The sequence below is a fragment of the Pipra filicauda genome, unplaced genomic scaffold (genome assembly GCF_003945595.2).
Source record: "Pipra filicauda isolate LSUMZ 115617 unplaced genomic scaffold, ASM394559v2 scaffold416_size611912_pilon, whole genome shotgun sequence".
In the NCBI taxonomy this organism is placed as follows: Eukaryota; Metazoa; Chordata; class Aves; order Passeriformes; family Pipridae; genus Pipra; species Pipra filicauda.
The window spans coordinates 471,618-494,601 of NW_024104550.1; the positions used below are offsets into that span (position 1 = coordinate 471,618).

Genomic DNA, 22,984 nt, shown 5'->3' on the forward strand with positions numbered 1-22,984 from the left:
AACCCCTTGAGGAAGGAACAAGAGATGGTCACTGTGGCTCAGCCAGGCAGTGGGCTCAGCTGTGGTGTGGAACAAGGCTCTGGGCTCGTGCAGGACTCAGGTTTGGGGGCACAAGGGCTGGGTATGGGGCAAGGAGACCTGCACACACCCTGAGAAGCTCTGGGGCTCCTTGGCTTGCCCTGAACCATGGGCAGGGGAGCAGCTCTGGCTGAGCAGGTGCCACCCCAGGATGCTCCACACCTCTGCTCATGAGAGCCTGCAGTGCCCACAGACCAAACTGGGAGTAACTGGGCTCACCCTGCCCTATGGGTGTGGAGCAGCCCAGGCTAAGCTCTCTTCCCCTTGGCTGAGCCCACGACCAGTGGGGTGGGCAGAGGTGAGATTTGAGGCACAGTGAGCCTCAAATTCAGAAGTTCAGACATTTCCAAGCGGGTCTGAGCGAGGCTGGGGAATCAGGATGGACTCCAGCTCAGGCAGGATCAGGGCTGGGTGCTCCTGGTTGGCCATGGCCTCTGCCTGAGCAGGGGCTCCTCAGTCCTGGGGCAGCCTGGGCACAGCTCTCTACAGTTCTGCTCACAGGGCTCTGGCAAATCCCCCTGTTTCCAGGGGCAATGCTGGCCCACCTTCCCCACAGAGAGGTGCCCCCAGGCAGCATGGCATGGGGAGATGCTCTGAGCCCAATCCTGTGTCCCCGGTGCCATTTATGGTCCCTGGAAGGTGCTGTGAGGGCTCCAAAAGCCCCATTATCCCCAGGATTTGAGGAGAAAAGGCATCTCATCACTTCATATTCCAAGGTGTTGGAATGCTCCTGTTCATCCCCAGAGAGGCTTTAGGTGCTGCTGCTGTGGGCACCAGGCTGGGGGCGAGATGGGGCACATGGGGTGGTCTCCTCCAGGGGCAAACCCGTCGGGATCTGCTGCATCTGTGAGGGTTCCGCGGGGCTCCTGGGTGCGTTTGTGTGTGCAGAGCTACCTCTAGTGGCCACGGGTCCCGGACTGGCCCCGGGACTGGAAAGCAGTCGTGTTCCCGGTGACAGCCCACCTGGATGCTGGGAGCAGCCTGCCCTCCTGCCGCGGACACCGGGAGTGTGTGGATCTGGTGGGGAGGGGACAGCTCTGTGGCTTCTCGAGGGATGTTGGGGAGGGTGTGTTTTGTGCACTGCAGGTGAGGCCGACCCCCTACAGAACCATTAAATCCTTAAGGCTGGAGAAGCCCCCTGGGAAGTCCCTGAGGCCCAAAAGGTGCAGATATTTTTCAGGCTGTGGGTTTTACCTGTGGCACAGCAGGACTGTGAGCAATGACTTTCACAAGGCACTAGAAGGCACCACTTGGTATTTACAAGTGATTGTATTTCTAAACAGAGCACAAAGCATCACACGTTGCAGCACCTTCTGTTTGAAGGTTTAGGAAAGAGGGAACAAATAATTAATGGTCCATTTTCTGATTTTTTCCTGCAGCTCTTCTCTCCCATCAGTAAGTTCTCCGGCCTTCATAAGTCCCCCAGAGGGCACTTCCATCCTCTTTTGCCCAGGCAGGGTTATCCTGGAGGTGTGGGGTCTCTGAGGACTGCTCTGGGCAGAGGTGGCTCATCCTGGAGGGCGGCTCGTTCCCCACGGCCATGAACGGTGAGAAGGTGTAGGGTGAGCTGGGGGAGCAGTGGGCATCTTCCAGAGGGTGCAGAGGGTAGGGCTGGGCTCCAGGGATGGCTGGGGTCCAACCTGAGCCCCGGAACGGGGAAACCCCTCCGGGTTCAGGCGGGGAGAGGCAGCTGGAGCCGGGAGGCAGCGCCTGCAGGGGCTCTGAGCACGCGGCGTCCGACTGGCCCAGGCTGTCGGCTGAGCTCTGCTCCCAGGGCTCTCTCTGCAGGGAAGCAGGGGGAGAAGGCAAGAAAGACCCTTAGGAACAAAAGCTTGTCCTGGAGGTAATGGCATTTCTATCCCCGGGGCCCAGCTGGGAACACTCAGAATCCCAGAATGTGCTGAGTTGGAAGGGACCCTCAAGGATCATCGAGTCCAACCCTCAGCCCTGCACAAGCCCATCCCCAAGAGTCACACCCTGTGCCCCAGAGGATCATCCAAAGCCTTTTTGAGCTCTGGCAGCCTTAGGGCTGTGCCCACTGCCCTGGGGAGCCTTTTCCACAAGGGTTTCTGCTGCTCTGGAGGAGTGTTTGGTGTTAAAACTACTGCACAGAAACATCCATCCTGTCCATAGGATGATACTTGAGAAGTATCAAGGCCGGGAATAGCATCCCAGTGGGACTGACCAGCCCTGATCCTACAGGGTCCAGGAGCTCTGCCCTGGGGGTGTGACAGGAGGTCCCTGGGAAGCAGCAGGGATGGGGGATAGGCAACAGCCTGGAGCTGTCAAAGGATATTTCCAGAAATTTTAAGGAGCTTAATGCAGTAGTTGCTCTGGGGAGCAGGGAAGGTTTATCTCCCACAGGGAAAAGGGAGAATTAGATGGGAACAAAGATAAAAAACCTTCCCTGCAGAGCTGCCCCATCTGCTGGGGGCTCTGCTGTGTATCAGCCACATCCTTCCCACGAGCCCCCCCGACTGAACCCCGGGGTTTAAATCGGGTGACCTTTTATTGGGTGACAGAACCACAGACTCACTCACTAGTAGGAAGTGTCCCGTGTCCCCAGGGAAGGATGGCAGCAGAGGGGGCACAGCAGAAGGGCTGAAGAAGGAGCTGGTACCAGGAGCGAGGGGGGGAGCACGGTAATCCCCACACTGGTCAGTGAGATATGAGTCCAGCAGGGCTGGGTAGCCCTGAGAGGCAGAGGAATCACAGGAGAAGGGCTTGGAGCCCACAGGGGATGAGTAGACATCACTGACAAACTGCTTGGTGCTGTGGAAATCCAGCTCAGCTGGGAAGGGTCTCCTGACTCCGTAGTAACTGGTGGGAGGGGAGCCTGTGGTGGGATAAAGGGAAGCTGTGACAGCAGCACCTGGGAGTCACAGAGCCATGGACACCTCTGGGGGTGCAAACCAGAGCCCTTTTCTCTCCAGCATCACCCAGAGAAAGAGTCAATCCTGCCTTCAAGCAGGTATGTGAGCCCAAGTGCTTTTAGCACCCCAGCCTGCCCTGGTCCAGCTGGTGACCTCCATCTGTGGCCAACCAAATGTGTTCTGGGAAGCTTTAAATAGGAGGCCTCCTTTTAAACAGGGAGACTGAGGGCAGTTTTGTCAGCCTCTGCTTCTTCCTTGGGGAGGAGGTTCCAGCCTCACCCCCCTTTCCCTGCCCAAGAGCTTAAGGGATGGAACAGGTCAGCTCCTGATTTTGTACTTTCTTTCCTCTGCTCCAGAGAAAACTGGAAGATGCAGAAAGAAAAGAAGGGATTCTGTGTGGCTCCTCCATCAAAAGAGGTGGGAACTCCTTTAATTATCTCTCTTTCCTCTCTTTGGGAATTTTACACAAGATTATTGCTGTTCCTGTTTTGACTCTTGTAATTACTTTCCTCCTGGGCTCTCTCTGAGGGGTGGCCCTGCTCCAGGGCTCCTTTGCTTATTCATGTCCTCTGGAGGAGAACAGACAGGGCTGTGTCAACTACCCAACCTGCATGGAAGGTATTTATCAGTGGAGGAAAACCTCACCTGGCACTTGGACAAAGGCTGACTGTGGTGTGCTGGTGCTGCCCTGCAAAAAGACAAAGACAGGTTAGAAAATTGCCTTTCCCAAGCGAGGTGGCTCTTTGAACACGTGGTTTGGGAAGGTGTTGGCATAACACAGATGCACTGTTTGAGCCTTGGTGCTATGAAGGGCTTAACAACATGATTTCAAGCCTCTGAGGCATTAGCAGATGTAGGCTAAGAAGAGATTGTGGAGGTCTTGTGCAGAGCTGATAACAGGAGAAGTATCAAGATAAATGGCTTCTCTCTGGTGCACTGCAGAGTCCTTTAATGCAGGCACAATGCTGAGCACTCATTTTGGTGCTGGCACAAAACAGGTCTCAATAAACTGGTATTTGAGCCCTTGACTGGTCAAAATGGGCAGATTCTGAGTCCTAGCTCAGCCCACCTGTGCTGCTTTACCTGGCTCCTCCTCACAGCACAAGCAGGCTGTCTGTAAAGGCTGTCGTTTCTAATTCCCTCTTGGGTCCTAGAGCAATGCTCATCTTAATAATAATCTCCTCTGGGTGCCCAGGGAAGGGAGAATTAGCCCCGAGTGACCCTGGTGCTCACAGTGCCTAATTCCTCACAAAGCACCTGCTGCTCTGGAGCAGAGCTCATACCTGGGGTTTCACTGAGTTCTGGGACCTCCAAACCTCTCAAACAGAGACACAGAGCTGCATTTATTTTGTCTGTCCCCTGGCCAGTGCAGGGGACAGGCTATTTTCAGTTTGCATAGTGCAAACAGGAGGTTCCTGCCGTAGCAGGCAACCAAATTTAGAGGTTTAAATTTGAATTAAAATTTGCCAGTGCTGGGACTTCCTTTTGCTGCCGAGGGAGGTTTTGCAGCTGCTCCCTGGTCAGTCATGAAAATGAGCTGTGAGCCAGCACAAGTCACACGGGCTCCAGAGGTGACAGGAGGGGGCAGGAAGGAGCCCCTTGGCTTGTGGATGAAGAAGAGTGTCCATGTCACAGGGTCAGGGCTGGCACCAGCCTCCAGCTGGGTCATTTTTGGCTGCAGACCCCAGTGAGGACCCCCTCACTGGTGCTCACTACCCAGCAGGGCTGAAGCCTCCACATGCAAATCTGGCCTGGGCAGACACCTCTGTCTCAGCATCCATGTCACTTCGGGAGGAAAAGGTGGTCCTGGGGGGTGCAGGTGGCACAGACCCTGCCTTAAAGGACAAAGGGCTGCAGTGATGAGAGCTGGGATGGGCCAGGAGGGTCCTTGGCACAGCTGCCAGCCTTTAGGATGGAGCATTCCCAATTATCAGAGCCTCTGAGTTCTCTCTGACCACTGAAACCGCCTGACCGAGTGTCCCAGGCAGGATTGCAGTGCACACACCTACGGTGGGTGCTCACAGAGCTGGGCTTTGCTGCCTTAATTCAGCTGCGGGAGCCTCTGCTGCAGCTCTTCACCAGAGCAGGCACCACGTGCTTGCAGGGACCTGCATTTCATTCCCCTCCTCGCTCCTTATCTGGCGATGAAAGGCTTGGCTTAATTGAAGCCCATTAGTTCATTTCCTGCCTGCATTGCTTCCTCTCCGTGGGGCTGGGGGGGGGGGGCTGGATCCTCTGCAGCACTTCAGAGTGTCTGTCCAGCATCCCCTGGGCGCTCCCAGCACGTTCAGCTGGTGATAAGCTGGGTCTCAGCCTGCCCTGCACATGGCCAGGCAGAGATCCTGGCTGGAAACGCTCCAGAGAGCTGGGTTGCTTCACTGCCTCGGGGGGCTAAATGGAAGGACCCAGGTCAAAACAACGACCTGGTCCTGCAAGGGGGATTTATGGTGCCCTCTCAGCAATGTTTTGGCTTCAGTGCATCACCTCTCTGGGCCCAGTTTGTAGAACAGCAGCTGAAGTGATGAAAATTCATAATAGAAGCAAAGCTTAGTCTGTGCAGGGCACCTCCAATGGTCTGTCCCTGGCCTCTGAGTGAGGCTGGGTGCTCAACACCACTGCCCTTAAACCAGAGGATTGCAGTGCTTCACCTGCACACCCCCCCTTTTCCACGGCTGAGGAAAGATGGGAATCCTGTTATCATGCAGGGGGGAACTGCAGGTTCATACCTGTGCAAAGGAAAAGTGAGACCCCCTCTAAAGCCCAGGGCCAAGCCCTTCTGCCCTGCAGTTGGTGCAGAACCCCAGATTTTGTGTGGTTTTCATCACAGCGTGCCCTGGTCCTTGTGGGTCCCTTCCAACTCAGCATATTCTGTGATTTCCTTTCATTTGATGTGTGCAGGGCCTGGCTGACGTGAAATTCTGGCTGTTGTGCTGCCTCAGTAACCAGCCCAGCAGCTCATCTCTGCTAAGCCCTGACCTTCCCTCCTCCAGAGAGCTCCCCTTTCTCCACAGAGGCCGAGGGATTATTTCTTTTTTTGGGGATGGGGGAGCAAAGATCGTGCTCAGACAAAAGATGCAGCTGAATCCCACGGCATCATAAACACACAAAGGGGTGTTCAGTTATCTGCCACTTGGTTTTATCCTGCCAGACAAACAGAGCTGCACTTACAGCTGCTCTTTTCTCACCATATCTTCGAGCAAATAAGGATGTTTGCCCTGCACAATAATTTTTTGTCTCTCCTTGGGAATTAGCATGAGATAGACACGCAACTGCTCAGCTCTGGAGGGCAAAGCCAAGGGCAATAAAGCAAGGAGCAAGAATTTTACACTTCCTGAGCCTTCTCATTGCAGCTGTTGGAGCTGCTGCCTCCAGAAAGGGAGCAGGTAAAGCGTGATGTCACCAACCAGGAGCTGTTTCCTCAGTGAGGGCAAACACAGCAGTTGCTTCCTACTGCTCCACAAAGCATAATTCCTAAATATCTGCCTGGTGGGAGCATGTCTTTCCCACTGACTGTCCGTGGCTCGGGGGGTCTTCTTCCTTTCTGCAGCACTGAAGGCTGTGAGGGTCTCTGTGGCTGGATCTTGCTGTGTTTTTAACACCCAGTGCTGGTTTTCTGCCTGTTCTGCTGCACAGATTTAAGCCACAGCAAGAAAAACACTTGCGAGTGTTTTATACTTGCAAGTCCCTTTGAGGTTTCTTCATTTTGCTGAAGGCAAAAAGCCTGAGAGCACCAAAACTCCTAATATGTGTCTCCTGCTGCCAGTAATCTGGGTTTCTGCTCTCACTCTTTCCTTCCAGGGCGCAGTTTCAGCTGCTGGGCTGCACCTCCTCATCTGCTCCCAGGAGATGGAACTGAGGAGCTGCTGCTCCTTCAAGGTGAGTCTTGGGAGCACCCAGGGAATAGCTGGTTGTGCCACTGGATGCCACGTGCTGGCACTGCAATCTTGCATTGCTTTGCTGGCTTTGCTGGCTGACAATTGAGGAAAAAACCCCAATGTAGTGGTACCAGAGCCTGGCCTGGGCTCCCTGTTGCCATAGAGCCACTTTAGGAAGAGATCATCTCCTCCAAGCTGCTGCTTGGCCTCCTGCCAGCCCATAACATCACTGCATCTCCCCTGGCACGCTCTGGTGTGTGCCAGGGAGGAGCTGGAAGGAGCACAACATTCGGGGAAGAGCAGCTATTTTTGTGGCACTGACTGGTCCGAGTGTGGCTGGGGGGGGGGGGGGAAAGGAATTCGGCTTGGAAAGGTGTCACACGCAGGGTGTGAGAGGAATAATGAGAAATTTAGCATTACTGATGCGCTTAAAATAGAAAGAAAAATACTTTTAGGCATTAGTTCACTGATGTGAAAAACCAAGGAGTCATCAAGGGTGTTTTGGGACAAGCAGTGGTGTTGCAAATGTTTTTGCTGTTCCCTGTCAATGCTGGAGGTGCCCTGAGCTCTGCCAAAATGCTCTTTAAAGCAGAGGGTTGGATGACATGTCTTTTTTGGGTTAAAAAAAGGTGGGGAGGAGGGAGTGACTTACGCTGAAGTGGGAGCCACTGCTCTGCCTGGAGCGTTTCTCAGCAAGAAGATCCTTGACTGTGTGCTTCACCCTCACTCCCTGGTACACACGTTTGCCAAAATCTGTGGGGACTGAGGGGTTGAAAGGAGTATTAGGGAGTTCAGTGGGAGCCCAGAGCAGCTGGAAGAGGTTGTTACAGAAGGAGAATATTCATCACATCTCTACATCAAGGCAGGAAGGAAAAACTGCAATTATTAACACAAAAATCACTCCTTTGGAGCTCAGCAGTGAGAGCTGCTCATCTGCAGGGGAAGACTGAGGTGCCCTAACCTGTGTTTCCACGTGGAGTCCACATGGTTTTCATGCAGCTCCCTCTCTGTCTGATGTGGCTGTCTCACGGGTTTTGGCTTCTGTTTTACCAAAGAGAGCTCCAGGGGGTCCCACATTTCCCCTTTGAGCCAGCAAATGTTTCTTTAACCCTTTGGTTTCAGCAGAGGTGCTGTGGTTTAGCCCTTCTGGGGCTGTTGGCTCTCAGCACATCTCTCTGCCAGCTCTGATCCCGGGGTGGGAATCCCCTGGGGTGGCTGGAGTGGCTCCTCTGAACACTCATGTGGATCAGAGAAGGGAAAAGAAGCTTTATCCCCACAGCAAATCCAGCAGGTGCTTGTGGGCTCTGCTTTATCCAGGTTATTCAGGAAGGCACAAGTGGGTGAAATGTCTCTGCCACATCACCCAAAGAGGCTGATGGTGGGTCTGGCTCCGTTTTTTGGCCCTGCTACAATACCAGGGACAGCTCTTTTATCCTGGCAGGCTGTGCCTGAACACAGAGCTCACACCTGTGGGGCCAGGGAGGGGTTTCCATATTTGGATTTTATTGAAATCTTCTGTGGGGGGAAAAAAAAAGCTTAACTTTGAAGTTAATCCCTTGGAAAACACACAGCCACGTTCTCCTGAGGGAACACAAACTGCCACCCCACAGCTGATGTGTTTGATCTCTAAAATTTATCATTTGGCCCTTCTGCTTTGCAGGATGTGTCCTTTGGCCCCGTTTATCCCTCTCTTCCTGTGGAATTGTGTCCCCAGGTGCACAGGCAGGGGATGCACAGAGAGGGATTAGAAAGGGAAGAGCAGGGGGGTTAAACAACACGATGCTGGCTTGGGGTTACCCCAAATGTTGTCTGTTGGGCCACAGAAATTGCAATTTGGGGCAATTACAGCTTGGTTTTGGTGTTTGAGTGCTAACCAGAGGCTTCAGCCAAGACTGGGAATGAGGTGAACACACTCAAGGGGCAGTGCCCCAAAAATAGAGGTGGACACTGAGCCTCATATCCAACAGTGAGTGTCTGAAGTGGCCAGAAATGGATATCAACCTCACAGCTGAGAGGAATCTGCACACTGAGACTGGGTCTTTTTTTTTCAGAGCCCAAGGACGATTCTCCCTCCTCCCTTTTTAGGGCTGTTTTACTGGCAGCAGCTGGGAGCACAGGTACCTGGTGTGCACTCGTAGCCAGAGCTCAAAGCAGGTACAACTGACAGAAAAAGCTGCACCTTTTGCATCAGGAACTTCCCATTTTCCCCTGAGAGTTCCTTCAGAGACAAGAACATTGTGGTTTGATGCAAAAGCCTGAGCTGCAGGGCACAGTTCATCGAGCTCCATCACAGTTTGATACCTGTGGCAACTCAGTCTTTGGCTGCATCCAGTTGAAAATCAGGCCTTGATCCAGCACAGAACCACTGGAGGACAAACTGAAGCCAGAGGCAGACTCATATTTAATTTTCAGAATGGGGATATTGCTCAAAAAGCTGTGAGCAGCTTTTATTCTTTTATTCTGCAGCCTGACTTTCCAAACCCTCCAAGCTCTTTGCATTAACTGCCCCTTGCTGCTCTGTTTCCAGCAAGAGTCTGATGAGTCTCAGAAACAAGAGTCTGATGCTCTGCACTTCTGCAGGTGTTTCCCTGGCATCTTTAGTGTGCTAAAAAAGCTTTACAAAAACACTTCCACACCTCTTTATTTTTACACAGAAGTTCTGTGCTGTTGAATTTTCTCCATTCATTGGAGAAAATTTCATTTTCTCCATTCATTTGGGCAGCTACTTCTCTGCCCAAATTGTTTTAATTAAGCCACAAAATGGCTCTGTCCTTTAGCCTTGTTTTTCAGTTTTCAGTCCAGCCTCACAAAACTCAACCTGTTGCTTTCAGTGAATTATTCAGCAGCATCTGATGCTGAGCTATTAAAACTTCAGATAACTCTGCTACTGGCAGCATTGTGGAAGAAAATGCTAATTTAGGCCTGAGTTTATATAATTTTCAGGCAAATTGAATCGTATTTCACATCACTTTGATCTAACTGCCTTTTGAAAAACATTGCACTGTGGAGGAATATAAATTCAGCTTAGAGAAGGCAGAACATGCTAATTGATACCATTAAATTCTTGGGACATTGAACATGCCACATGTTGATTTTAAGACAATTCTTTCTGATTATATCTTTTTTTAAAATGAGCCCAAGAACAGCACAGAATGTTCTCTCCCTGGTAATTCCATGAGGATGCATCTTGTGAGAAGTCAAGGGTGCTGGAACTCACCTGTTTCCATTGTTGTTGCTGCAGCTGCCAAGTCCCAGCTCTTGGATCCTGCGGGATTTTGGAGAAGGGCTGTGTCTGTCATGAGCTTCCCAGGGCAGAGTGAAACCCGTGCTCATGTTCCCCTGGTAAACTTCCAGCTGAGAAAGCTGGAGGAAATAGGTTTTCTCCAGTTCAGGGATGTCTCCACGACACCTCACTTGGGATTTGCTTAAATGCAAATCCCTGGATCTGTGTTTCGCTCCCATTTGCATGGTCAATGTGGATCCTTCCCAAAGAGGCTCCTTCCTGTCCGACCTGACATTTCAGAGATGAAACCCGAGGTTTGGGGACAGAAAAACCTTGGTTTAAGGTGAAAGGGTGGCAAGTCCTGCAGGGGTGAGCCACCTCCTTACGGGTGAGGGATTTGGCTGGGAAAACAAGGCTTGGGACAAGAGGATCTTCTCTTGTTGAGTGTGAGACACCCCCGAGCTGTTGGAGACACGCACGGCAGACCTCGCTTGGGCAGTGGTTCTGTCTCTCTGGGACCCCCCAGTTTGTGCTTTGCATCATTAAAACTGTCTCTTTGGACACTGGGAACACAGGAGGGCTTTGCCTGGAACCCACAGGCACCTGCAGGGAGAGGGGTAACCTTCAGCCAGGGACAGAATGTTCATGGGAGCAGGAGCGTCCACCAGCAAACCCACGTGTTCCTCGGGAGGGAGCCTGAGGAGGGGTCCCCTTTCTGGAGGGCTGGGTTTGTCCTCCAGGGAGGCACCAGGAGAGGGAACAGCAGCCAGGAAAGGACCTGTTTGACACTGCTGCTGGACCCAGATTTAAAGGAGTGTTGGCTGTGTGGGCAGCGAGGCTGTTTGTGCGGTGTCTGAACCACGGGGCAGAGTTAAGCCTCTAAATTCCTCTTTAATCACTGCAAGGGAGCATTTTCCCTGTCAGGAGGGCGAGGGCAGGCCGTGCTGAGGCAGAGGATCTCTGGAGTGCTTTGTGCACGAGCACAGAAGGCTGCTGTGCAGCACTTCTGCTCATCTTACAGGAGCAGGGCAAGGCTGGCGCCAGCACGTTCCTCCTAATTCAATATTCCTCCTTGTGGAGTCTGCTGCCAGCTCGTGGGGCCATTAGGAAAGATCCTTCCCTCCTTGTAATCCATGTGCTTCCCCCAGCACTGGCCTGGAGACTAATTTGGGTGGTCACGTGACCCACCTTCCTGGGTTTTTTATAAGTGTAATTACTCTTTTCCTTCAGAGGAAATAAAACACACCAAGAGCAGCAGCTGGCAAAGGCTGTGTCTGTATCACTGAGGCAGAGCTGAAACGATATCCTGAATAATTCCCAAATATTCTTAACTTGCAGGAGTAAATTTGGGTGTTCTGCCTGCTCAGGGCCAAGAGGACACCACACAGTCATGGAATGTCATCCTGTGTAGAGCCTTTCACCGCCCTCTTGTATAAATACAACTCTTATTTTGGCCCATCTACCCCTTTTCCACCCCTTCCTGGTGCCCACAGGTGCCCAGGATTTGGCAGGCAGGTCAGAGAATGGGCAGGAGCCTCCAGGTGGGGCAGGGAAGGGCGGGCAGATGTGAAGTGGCACAGAAAGGGGGGTTGTCTCTGCTTTGTCAGCAACGGGCTTTGTTTGCCACCTGCCTCCTGGAACACTGCCCAGGGAGTTTTGTCTCCTGGGGATGAGTCTTCAGAGGATACACACGTTCAATCCCAGCCCCATTCAGGCTTTGCAGTGTTCAGTCAGTCCAGGTGTTCTCTGTGCTGATTGCAAAGTAATTGCATTGAAAACAAACCAACAAACAGAGATGGAGGAAAAACTCAGCCAGCCCTTCTTTGAGGTGAGATCAACCTCTTACCTTATGTTTTCATTTGAAAAGGCATCACACCCAGGTTTTCTTTATAATTTAATGGGTCTGGGCACATGCTTCCCTCTTACATCAAGGGCAGAGCCACTGTGTGTGACAGGAGTTACAGAAACCATTGTGCACAACACGCTTTGGGGCACATTTTATACAATCCCATTTGTTTTTATAAGACGTTTGCCAGTGCCAAAGCAAACTCTGAGAACTGTGCCTCCGTTCTGTGTCACAAAAAAAGCCCAGCACAGCAGATGTAACAGTCAGTGTAGATTTGTTTAATTCAAACTGTCATTTCGATCCATCTCGTCGTTGCTGAGTAAAGGGAATTTGTGGCATTATCTCATGGTAGGAAGCACAGCACTCCTGGGGTTTGTGTCCAGCTCGGTGGGTTCTCAGTGTGAGGGCTCTTGTTTAGGCAAGGAAGGGTCCTGGAGGCACCAAAAATTAACTCAGAATGGTTTGGGTTGGAAGAGACTTTAAAGATCATCCAGTCCCACCCACCTGCCATAGGCAGGGACACCTTCCACAGACCAGGTTGCTACAACCTGCCCTTGGACATTTCCAGGGATGGGGAAACTCGGGGCAACCTGTGCCATGAACTGAAACACAACAAGTTCCACCTCAGTACGAGGAAGAACGTCTTCCCATGGAGGTGGCAGAGCACTGGAACAGCTGCCCAGGGAGGACGTGGAGTCTCTGGAGACATCCCAACCCCACCTGGATGTGCTCCTGCGTCACCTGCTCCAGGTGACCCTGCCTGGGCAGAGGGGGTTGACTGGATGATCTGCAGAGGTGCCCTCCGACCCCAGCTATTCAGTGATTCCGCGGAGAGCCGCCCTGGCTCCCGGGGTGCAGGTTTTCCCAAACCCAAACGGGAATTAATCCCGAGGCTGTTTGGAATCCTCCCTCTCCCCGTTGGGACCCAAAGCGCCCCGGAACCTTAGTGAGGCGGCGCCGCTTTCCCGGCGGGCCCGCTCAGGTGCCGCGCGCGCGGCGCTTTCCCGCGCGGCGATTGGCCGGCGGGCTAAGGCGAGGGCTGTTCCTATTGGCTGTCGGGCGCGGTCCGTCGCGTTCCGGAGCCCCCCTGCGGGCAGAGGCGGGCGGAGGGGCGGCGGCGCTGGAGGTCTCATCCCCCCTCTCCCCGCACCCCGCGGGGCTCCGAGCCGCTCCCGGCTGGCCGCAGGAGGCTTCAGTGGCTCTGCCCGGCTCCGGGGGGCCCCGGCCATGCCGCCGGGCAGGGCCGGCGGGAAGGGGGCCGTGGTGCTGCAGTGCGAGTGGCAGCAGTGCTCGTACGTGGCGGCGGGGATGGAGGAGTTCTGCGGGCACGTGGCGCAGCACCTGCAGCAGCACCTCCCCGGAGAGAACCGCGACGAGATAGACCCTCTGGGTAAGGGGCTGGAGGCCTTCTCGCTCTCCACTGCTCCCTGATAGGAGGGAGGAGCCGGGGGGGGGCAGGAGTCGGGCTCTGCTGCCAGGGAACAAGGGACAGGCTGCGCCAGGGGAGGGCCAGGTTGGATATCAGGAGGCATTTTTTCATGGAAAGTCATGGCACTGGAAGGGGCTGCCCAGGGAGGTGGTGGAGTCCCCACCCCTGGAGGTGTCCAAGGAAGGACTGGACGTGGCACTCAGTGCTCTGGGCTGGGGGAAAAGGTGGGCATCGGGCACAGGGTGGACTGGATGATCCTGGAGGTCTTTTCCAACCTGTGATTCCACGAGAAGAGAAGGTTTCTGGCCTCCTTCCTCCTCCCCTCCCTGAGCAGAGCAGTGCTGCCTGTTGCATTTTGCTTCCCCCAGCATTGGCTTGGAGATAATTTGGCCTGTCACGTGACCTGCCTTCCTAGGGGAGGCTACTGGGCTTTTTTGAAGTGTAGTTACTCTTTTCCTTCAGAGGAAGTGAAAAATACCAAGAGCAGCAGCTGGCAAAGGCTGTGTGTGCTCAGGTGAGGAGGCACTGAGTCAGATCTCAGCAAAACCCCCGTGGTGTTTTTCCCCCCGGAGGGTTTCCCCCTGACCAGTGGACTGGGTGATCTCAGAGGTGTTTCCCAGCCTGGCTGATGATCCTGTGATTCAGGCTGTGTGTGTTCTGTGTGTTGCAGAGGAGTACACGTGCCTGTGGCAGGACTGTGGGTTCTGCTCCCCGGAGAGCCCCTCCGACCTCGTGCGCCACGTCTACTTCCACTGCTACCACACCAAGCTCAAGCAGTGGGGGCTGCGGGCCCTGCAGAGCCAGGGGGACGTCAGCCACTGCCAGCTGGACTTCCAGAGCAGGAACATCATCCCTGAGATCCAGGAGAACTTCCTGTGCCTGTGGGAGTACTGTGAGGTGAGAACAGGGGGCTTGGTCTAACCAAGGGAGGGAGAGCTGCTGCTGCCCTGCACCCCGACCTGCTGGCTCTGCTGGGGCCTGTGTGAAAGCACCTGAGCTTGTGCTGATCTCTTTTTTTGACCCTGTTTTTTTCTGTCCTTCCTCCCCAGAGATCCTTTGATAACCCCGAGTGGTTCTACCGGCACGTGGAGGATCACAGCTTCTGCTCCGAGTACAAGGCAGCAGGGAAGGAGAACCACGTGGTGCTCTGTGGCTGGAAAGGTTTGTGTGTGGCTCCAGGGCCTCTCCAGAGGGGCTTTGCACAGGGCTGGGTTGCAAATGTGGCACAGGAGAGCTCTCTGCTCCCTGGGAGGGTTTCAGGGAGCCCCAGGACCTTCAAAAATATGTGTGTCCGTGGTGCTGACAGGGAAATGTCCTGTAGGATTTGCTTCGGGGCATCCAGCTGAGTGCTTGACAACGAACTTCTCATTAATATTTGATTAGTCCCTAGAAGAAAAAGGCTGGAGTTTGATTTTATCTGTAATTTCCCCCTGTGTTTGTGCAGTTGCCTCAACTGCTGGTAGGGGTTGTGCCAGTTGTACACCAGCAACCTCACCCTGCTGTGCCCCTGCTCCCTGGGCTTTCTTGGGGCCTTGCTGCCCCAAAGAGAAGGAAGAAGGCTGGCAATCAGTCAGGCTGTGTGTCGTGGCCCAGCTGTGAGGGGTCTCACTGTGCTGTTGTTTGTGCCCAGACTGCGACTGCAGCTTCAAGGGGCGCTGCAAACTGCGGGAGCACCTGCGCAGCCACACGCAGGAGAAGGTGGTGGCCTGTCCCACCTGTGGGGGGATGTTTGCCAACAACACCAAGTTCTTCGACCACATCCGCCGTCAGACCGCCCTGGACCGTAAGCCAGGGGGCAGGGAGGGGGCAGGGGGGGATTCCTGGGGCTGGGATGTTTGGGAAGAGACCTCCAAGGTCATCCAGTCCAACTGTGCCCGATGCCCACCTTGCCACCCAGCCCAGTCATTCCTTGGACACCTGCAGGGATGGAGACTCCAAACCTCCCTGGGCAGCCCCTTCCAATGCCTGACCACCCTTTCCAGGAAGAAATTCTTCCTGGTGTCCAACCTGAACCTCCCCTGGCACAGCCTGTGTCTTCTGAGAAGTGTCCTCTTGCAGAGACAGGGTTGGAGGGCTCACGCTGTTCAGCCAGAACTGTTCCTCCTGCAGAGTCCCAGGCAGGGACTGGGATTTGCTGGCTCAATTCCCTGTGCTGACAGTGTGTGTGATGGTTGCTCCCCAGTTTCTGCAAAAGGCTGTGCCTTTTGGTCTTTGCAAGTGTTGTTTTGGGGTTTTTTTTGGTTTGGCTTTGTAGTCAGTGTGTGCTGTGTCTGCCTGCAGAGAAGGGTTTCCAGCTCCCCTGGAACCACCTCTATTTCTCACTCGCTGCTCTTTGTGCTGGTCTCTCTGCTCTGATCTCCTTTCTCACCACCCCTCCCCTTCCTCCCTGTCCCAGAGCAGAGGTTCCAGTGTTCCCACTGCTCCAAGAGGTTTGCCACGGAGAGGCTGCTCCGCGACCACATGAGGAACCACGGTGAGTAAAGGCCCCTTCTCCCAGCTGAGCCCCTGAGGAGTGAGTGCTCTGCCCTGCTTTGGGGTCACATTTCCCCCTGTCCTTGGCACAGTGAACCACTACAAGTGCCCTCTGTGTGACATGACGTGCCCCCTGCCCTCCTCCCTGCGCAACCACATTCGCTTCCGGCACAGCGAGGAGCGGCCCTTCAAGTGTGACTACTGTGACTACAGGTGAGGGTCAGGGCTTTCCCTGCTCCCAGAGGCAGGTGTGTGCATGTGCTGCCACGTTCACAGCTCTGTTCCCTCCCCCTTGCCTTCCAGCTGCAAGAACCTCATTGACCTGAGGAAGCACCTGGACACGCACAGCAAGGAGCCGGCGTATCGCTGCGAGTTCGAGGCCTGCAGCTTCTCTGCACGCTCCCTCTGCTCCATCAAGCTGCACTACAGGAAAGTCCACGAGGTGGGAAGGCAGCAGGGCTTGCATTGCTCCTGTTACCCCGTGTCAGTCTTCCCAGAGAAGCTGATTCCCCCTTCCATGCCCTCTCTGTGCCCTCCCAGGGTGACTCGGAGCCCCGGTACAAGTGCCACGTGTGTGACAAGTGCTTCACACGTGGGAACAACCTCACTGTGCACCTCAGGAAGAAGCACCAGTTCAAGTGGCCCTCGGGGCACCCTCGCTTCAGGTACTGCCTGTGCTGAGCTCCTCTCTGCCTCCTCTCCTGGGCAGGGGACGGCTGGGGCTGTGTCCTGTGTCCTGCTGCAGCACAGACCTGTCAGTGCTCAGGCTCTGATATCCGTAGTGTGCTCAAGACCCTTTTGCCCAGTGTCTGGACAGTAAACATTCAGTGGGATCTGGCACAGTGACAGGGCAGTGCTGGGAGGCAGCTCCAGCACTGGGTCAGAGATCTGGGGCAAGGGCAGCAGTAGGACACTCCTGAGCTTGGCAGGGGCAGCTCCAGCTGTGCCCCTCTAGAGAGAGCTGCTGGATGTCAGTCCCTTGGCAGGTGCCTCTGCTGCATCCTCCCTAGGAAACTCCAAAGGGTTTCCAGAGCTGGGAGGGAAAGAGGATGGACTTAAATGCTCCTAGTGAAGCAGAGTGGTAGGAGGAGATGGGTTGGGGGGATGATCGAGGCTCGTGGCGCAAAGCTCGGGAGCTGCCACGTGGGTGTGGGTTTAGGGCTTTTATCTTACTTGCACAGTATTATCTATGCAGCACAGGACTTTGAAACCTAGAATCCCCCTTCCTTGGCTGTTCCTGTCTCCTGGGAAGGGGAGTGTGACTGTCCATCCCCTTGCCTGTGTGTCCCAGGTACCGGGAGCACGAGGACGGCTACATGCGGCTGCAGCTGGTGCGTTACGAGAGCGTGGAGCTCACAGAGCAGCTCCTGAAGGACAGGGAGAAGCGTGGGGAGGCCCTCGAGGGCCCAGCTGAGTGCGTGGTGCTGCCTGAGGGGGAGGGCAACCTGCAGGGCATCATCCTGGAGCCCCCAGCAGACGCTCCCCTGGCAGAGGAGAGCAGGGGCTCTGAGCTGTGCCCGGCCCCGTGCTCTGCTGGCAGCCCTGAGCCAGCACAGCCCAGCGCCTTCCAGGGAGCTGCACTGTCGTCAGAGCAAGAGCCCAGCACCTTCCCAGGGCCTGCTTTGTCCTCAGAGCAAGAGCCCAGCACCCCCAGCAGCCCCATCATCCGGGTGGTGAACAGGACCAACGAGCACGGGGAGAGCGAGACTGTGTATTACGTGATGGCCAGCACGGCCCCAGAGGAGCAGGGGCCAGCCCCTGCAGGGCTGGCTGTGGAGCTGGAGGAGAATGTCATGGACAGGCTGCAGAAGACAGCAGAGGAGCTGGGCATCCAGATCGTGTGAGGTGCTCCCAGGCCTCTGTGCGTGGGGAAAACTTGGGCCTCCGTGGGATGTGCTGGTGGGGGAGGTTGGGGGGTGCCTGGGGGAGAGGCCTGGGCTTGTCTTCACCCTGTGCTGCCCCAGCCTGGCTGGCTGCTGGTTCTGGGCAGCATGGGCAGAGGGGAAGGACAGGTCTCTCAGCTGTGGATCAAGGGATGTGAGCTGGGAAGGGCTGTCTGTCTCCTCCTCTTGGGGATTAGGGACTAGCAAGCCTCTCCCACCCTCCCAGGAGGTTTGGCCTAGGCCTGGCCCAGGTAGCTCATGGGTGATGTGGTCCCTTGCTGAGCCTGTTCCTCAGCCAGGACCTTTCCAGGCTGGATGGTGTGTGGAGCAGACACTGGTGCTGAAGCCTCTTCCCTGGGGAGATGTGTGGCCTTTAGCAGTATCCTTGCCCATCCAGAGTTTCTCCAGGGGATGGCAGTGCCTTCATCAGCACGTCCCTGCACATCAGCTCTCCTGGTTCAGCTGGTGCTGGTGGTGGTGTTGGCACCCCTGATCCCATGAGTGTCTGGGAGGAGAGGGCTGGAGGTGCTGTCCCTTGCAGGCCACTGCAGCACTGGGACACTGGGGAGCTTCCCTTCTGCTTTTGTTATTCCTTGGGTTTCCTCCCCACATTGGGGTTTGGGCTCCTGGTTGGGCAAAGTGTAATTTGGCACGACGAATAAAGATCAGGCTGCCAGGCTGAGCAGTGTCTGGTGTGTGTTCCAGCCCCATCCCTGCCAGCTGTGGTGTGAGGAGATGATACTGGAGTACCCTGAGCCTGCAGTGTGGGAGGTGGGCACTGAAGAGCTGCCAGGATCTCCTGACACCGTGCAGCTGGCACTGGAGTGTGCTGCTCCATGTCCCCAGAGGTGGCACTGGAAGGCCAGGTTTAGCTCTGGCACTCCTGTTCCTGCTGTGGGTTTGATTTTTGCTGCCTCCTCCAGGGCTGTCTGCTGCCTGCTCTGGCCTTTTTAGAATACAGGGAGTAGCCTGGATTTGTGAGCAGAGCTAGCTTGTCCTTTGTCGAGTGACTGGACAAGGACTGTGTGAATTTGGGGTCCCTGAGGTGACTTCTGTGCCCTCCCTACCCTGTGTGGAAGTGCTGAGCCCAGGTGGAGGCAGGGAGGCACCTTGCTGGATGCTGAGTTTTTCCCCTTGCTCCTTCCTCAAGGAGCTTGAGCAAAAGCTGTTGGAATTCCAGTTTAATGGAGGAAATCCCTTTATCCTAAACCCTTGGCCATCTGCTCACTTTCCAGTTGCACCCACTGGCTGTGGTTTGGTGGCTGTGCCCTTGGGGTGGGGCAGTGATGAGCAGCCCTGGGTGAGGGGCACTGAGCAGTGCAAGGTGCCATCCAGGGGCTGGGTATGGAGCAGGGATGAAGTGGGCAGAACTGCCTGAAGGTGTCCTGGGGCTGGATCCGTGTGTGAAGGGCCATGTGCACCCCTGCACCCCAAAACTGTGCTCTCCAGGGGTGTGGGGCAGTGGAACACAAGTAGGGCCATGTACTGGGCACCCGGTGCTTGGGAGGTGTCCCAGCAGCCCTGGCAGCACAGAAGGCCAGAGGATGCTCCTAGATCCAGGCAGAGCATCCCCGGGCTTGGAATGCAAGATTCAGGCCTTGCCCAGCCTTCCCTTCCCTGCTCCCTGGTCCTTGGCAGAGCTGGGCCAAGGATACCTTCGAGAGAAGGGTCCTGTGCCAGGTTTGCCTTCGCAGCACTCCCAGCCTTGGCCCTCATTCCAAAGTCCTGCCAGAGCCAGGGCTGTGCCTGCATTATGTTGGATGGAGTAGTGGGTGTTGGGAGTGGAGGAGAGGCTGGTGATGGCTGGGAGTTGTCCCTTTAAACACCGGGTCCAGGCAGGGTAAATCTGCCAGAGATTATCTGCTGGGGAGAGGATTGGCATTAGAGGGAATGTCTCCTCCCTTCCCCCATGACCTACAGCAGCCCCTGTCCTGTGTGTGAGTGTATGGAAAACCAAGTTCACTTTCTCCTGGGCGAGCAGAGAGGGGGGTCTGTGGTCTGAGGGGCGAGGGGAGGAGGGCAGAGTGTGCACCATGGCACTGGGCCTCCTCTTCCTCGCCGTGCTGGCCACGCTGGTCTCCTGCGAGGACCCAGAAGGTAACAGGGCGTTTTTTGGGGGATGAGGGGCTTGCAGGGTGCCCCAGAGCTGCTGGACCAGTCTTCCCCAGTAAGGAGCAAGACTTCTGCCACACCCCTGTGCTGGGGCTTGGCACAGGGGAAGCGGGAGCTGGGGTCTGGGAGTGAGGGCACTCACCACAGCGAGGGTTGGGGGTGGGCTGAGAGGAGCTTTGGTGGGCTCAAACACCTCCCTGTGGGACTCTGAGGGCTGGGGAGCTGGTGGGAATGGTGGTCCTCACCCCCCAGCCTTGCTCTCAGTGGCACCAGAAGACCTGGATACCTACTGGTCTGGCACAGCCCCCATCTGCGTGGGGGGCTGCAAGGGGAAGCACAAGGAACTGAAGAGGAGCCAGTGTGGGAACGGCAGCTGCTGCTGGCTGGGCTACAAATCCTTCTGCAGAGGTAAAACCAAAGCGGGAAGAGCGGGGCGGGGGTCCTGGGGCTGCTGGAGGGCTCGGCACGGGCAGCCTGAGGAGGGCAGGGGTTGTGCCACACACACACACGTGTGTGAGTCCCTGCAGCAGCCTGGCCCTGGGGCCACGTGGGGACACAGATCCTGCCCAGCCCCTGGTCCCCATCCAGGACCCGCAGCCCTGCCTGGGGCACCCCTGGGGCTGCTGGTTGCACAGGGTGGTGGCAGACGGGACCCTCCGTGTTGGCAGTGAACTGCGGGCGGCCCGAGGCGGATTTCAACTCGGTGGTGCACGGGAACGACTGGTGGGTGGGCTCCGTGGTGCGCTACAGCTGCCGGCCCGGCTTCCTGCTGCTGGGGGACCCGGTCAGCGCCTGCCAGTCCGACGGCCGCTGGACCCCCAAGCCCTCCTGCCTCCGTGAGTACAGCAAGGGGCACGCCGAGCCCCCTGCCCGCACGGGGACGGGGCTGCAGGCGTGCCCCCGGACCCCCTTTCCCCCGGGAAAGTGCCCCGCGGTGGGCACCCTTTGAGGCGCCCTGTCCCTGCTCCCGCAGGGATCTGCCTGCGGGGTCGCATCGAGATCAGCGAGCGGGACATCACCGGGAAGTGCTCGTCGTCCTGCAGCTCCCAGGCCCACCTGGGGGCCTCCCTGAACCGCGGCTGCATCAAGATCTCGTCCTGTGTCACCAAGCAGTCGGGCTGGGCGCGCTGGTTCCAGCGCTGTGACATCTGTGAGTGCGACTGCCACGTGCCCTGCGGTGAGTACCGGCGGTGCCCGCCCCGCCCTGGGGCCGCTGCTCTGCGGGAAAGGTTGGCACTGACTCCTGGGGGCTGCAAACAGCTCAATATCTGCTGCCTTTGCTCCCCTCGCAGGTTCCTCCAGCTAGAGCTGGGCCATCCAGGGCTGTGGCCCCACGCTGAGGGAGGCTTCCACCCTGCGTGTCTGTTCCCTCCACCACGTGTCTCCATTGCTTCCATAAGCTCCATCCATCCCAAGGCTGCCGTCTGAGAGGAGAAGAGATGTTCTGGACTCACCCTTGCAGGGCTGCCTTGCTGTCTGGCCCCATTCCAGGACTCTCCAGGGACAGGGGACGCTCACATCCCCTTTTTGGGGGGAGGCAGCAGGTGTGCATGTGCCTGCAGCAGGAGGATCTGTCCCATCAGTGCTGCAGGCTGGGATTTCTCCATGTGCCAGGGATTCCCTGCACACAGGCCAGGGGTAGGTCTGCCCTCTGTGTTTGCTGCAGCCCTCAGGCAGAGCTGGAGTGTGGGATCTGCAGAGCAGCCTGGCCAGGGCTGCAGCACCCCTTGCTGAGGAATCAAGTGGGTCAAAACTGCCCTGGGAGCACTGGGGCCAGCACAGATAACTGTGAGGAAAGGTTTCACCTCCCAGGTGCAAAAATCTTTCCCGTGGGCAGCTCCACACACTGACTGCTGGGCTCCTTCCAGGGGGTCTCTGGTCCTGCCCTGAGAGCCCCTTTCCCCAGGGGCCACCAAGAGACATTTGGTTCCAGCCAGGAACAGCCTTGTGCTCCCTGAGGATTGCCCTGACTTCCCTAGGAAGCAGCAATGGAAAAGCCAGAGTTTTATTCCCCCAGGGAAGGAGGAGGTGGTCTGCAGCACATGTGATGGCATTGCTGGAGGACCAGCAGCACCACCATGGGTAATTCAAAATATATTTACAGGAAACCACCCAGGTTTTCCCATCATGCACAGAAGTTCTGCTCCCTGCTCTGTCCCAGGAGCCCTGAACATCCATGACAGAACCAGGACAGGCTCCCTCTGCCACTGACACTGTCCTGGAAGTGTGTGAGCCACCACGGGGACACACTCACAGCCACTGTAGGAAGGTCCTAGCTGGAGACCAGAGGGATGCTGAATGTGCCCATGGCACTGCCCACCAAGCCTGGCTTGGCACTGGACTCCATCCCTGCTTCCTTCCACCTTGAAATGACTCCCCAGCAGGATGCTGCAGCAGTCTCTGCTGCATGGCCACCAGCCTGGGCTCAGGATCTCCCAGCCCTGACTCATGCAGCTGAGCAGGAAGGGGTTTAGCATCAAGGGGGTCCCTCCCAGGCCCACCTTGTGCCCACCTGCAGGACAGCAGGGCTGTTTGGCACCGCACAGAGGGGGCCTGGGCTGAGACCTGCTAATGGTGAGTAGCTTGGGGGTGGGAGGCAGAGTGAACTGGGCGAGTACCATGTGCCTTTTGCTCCATGAGGAGATGACTCAAGACCTCTATGTGGAGCTTGGCTCCATGGCTACCTCCTCATGCCCTCCCCCTGGCCCAGCCCATGGGCTGCTTTGCCCCACAGCCTCCCCTGGCTTGACTGTGCTCTGCCAGGGGGCCAAACCACTGCCCCGAGCTGTGTCCCAGCCCAAGGCTGGCTGTGGGAGGGGGGAAGCTCTCCTTGGCTCAACAGATGGTTTTTTAATTAATACTCTTGTTAGTGCCACTCATTTCCATATGTCTTTCGTGCTTAAGTGCTGTGGTGGGTGAGAGGTGTGAGTAACAGTGAGGATGGAGCCAGGCACGGTGGAGGTGCAGGGGGATGGCAGATCCTGCAGGATGAGCTGCACAGGGGAGGGTGTGCTGGGGGCAAAGCCCTGGGGAGCCAACCCCATATCAAGACCCTTTGTGGCCAGTTTTCACCCCACCAGCCCCAGCTCTGGGTGCCTGGGGTGGGTTTCCCAGGCACTGCTCTGTGTGGCAGCCCTGGTTTCACCCAGGGGTGGCTGCACGGGGGTCAGTGCAGGGCAGAGTGGGGGCAGGA

General features: G+C 56.2%; 2 protein-coding genes across 2 annotated transcripts; one reads left to right on the forward strand and one right to left on the reverse strand.

Moving 5' to 3' along the window:
• Positions 1–1,470: 1,470 nt before the first annotated feature.
• On the reverse strand, positions 1,471–10,053 carry CUNH11orf53 (chromosome unknown C11orf53 homolog). The gene is made up of 5 exons (XM_027734481.1): positions 10,044–10,053; positions 7,479–7,588; positions 3,597–3,639; positions 2,619–2,914; positions 1,471–1,860 (listed from the first exon to the last, which is right to left on the reverse strand). Exons 1-5 carry the CDS (start codon positions 10,051–10,053, stop codon positions 1,471–1,473), a joined length of 849 nt encoding a protein of 282 aa, XP_027590282.1.
• A 3,002-nt stretch (positions 10,054–13,055) lies between these two features.
• On the forward strand, positions 13,056–18,359 carry LOC113994963 (histone H4 transcription factor). The gene is made up of 9 exons (XM_027734527.2): positions 13,056–13,285; positions 13,995–14,221; positions 14,374–14,485; positions 14,955–15,107; positions 15,720–15,797; positions 15,889–16,009; positions 16,100–16,238; positions 16,337–16,461; positions 17,088–18,359. Exons 1-9 carry the CDS (start codon positions 13,123–13,125, stop codon positions 17,638–17,640), a joined length of 1,671 nt encoding a protein of 556 aa, XP_027590328.2. The 5' UTR covers positions 13,056–13,122; the 3' UTR covers positions 17,641–18,359.
• The last annotated feature ends 4,625 nt before the right edge of the window (positions 18,360–22,984 follow it).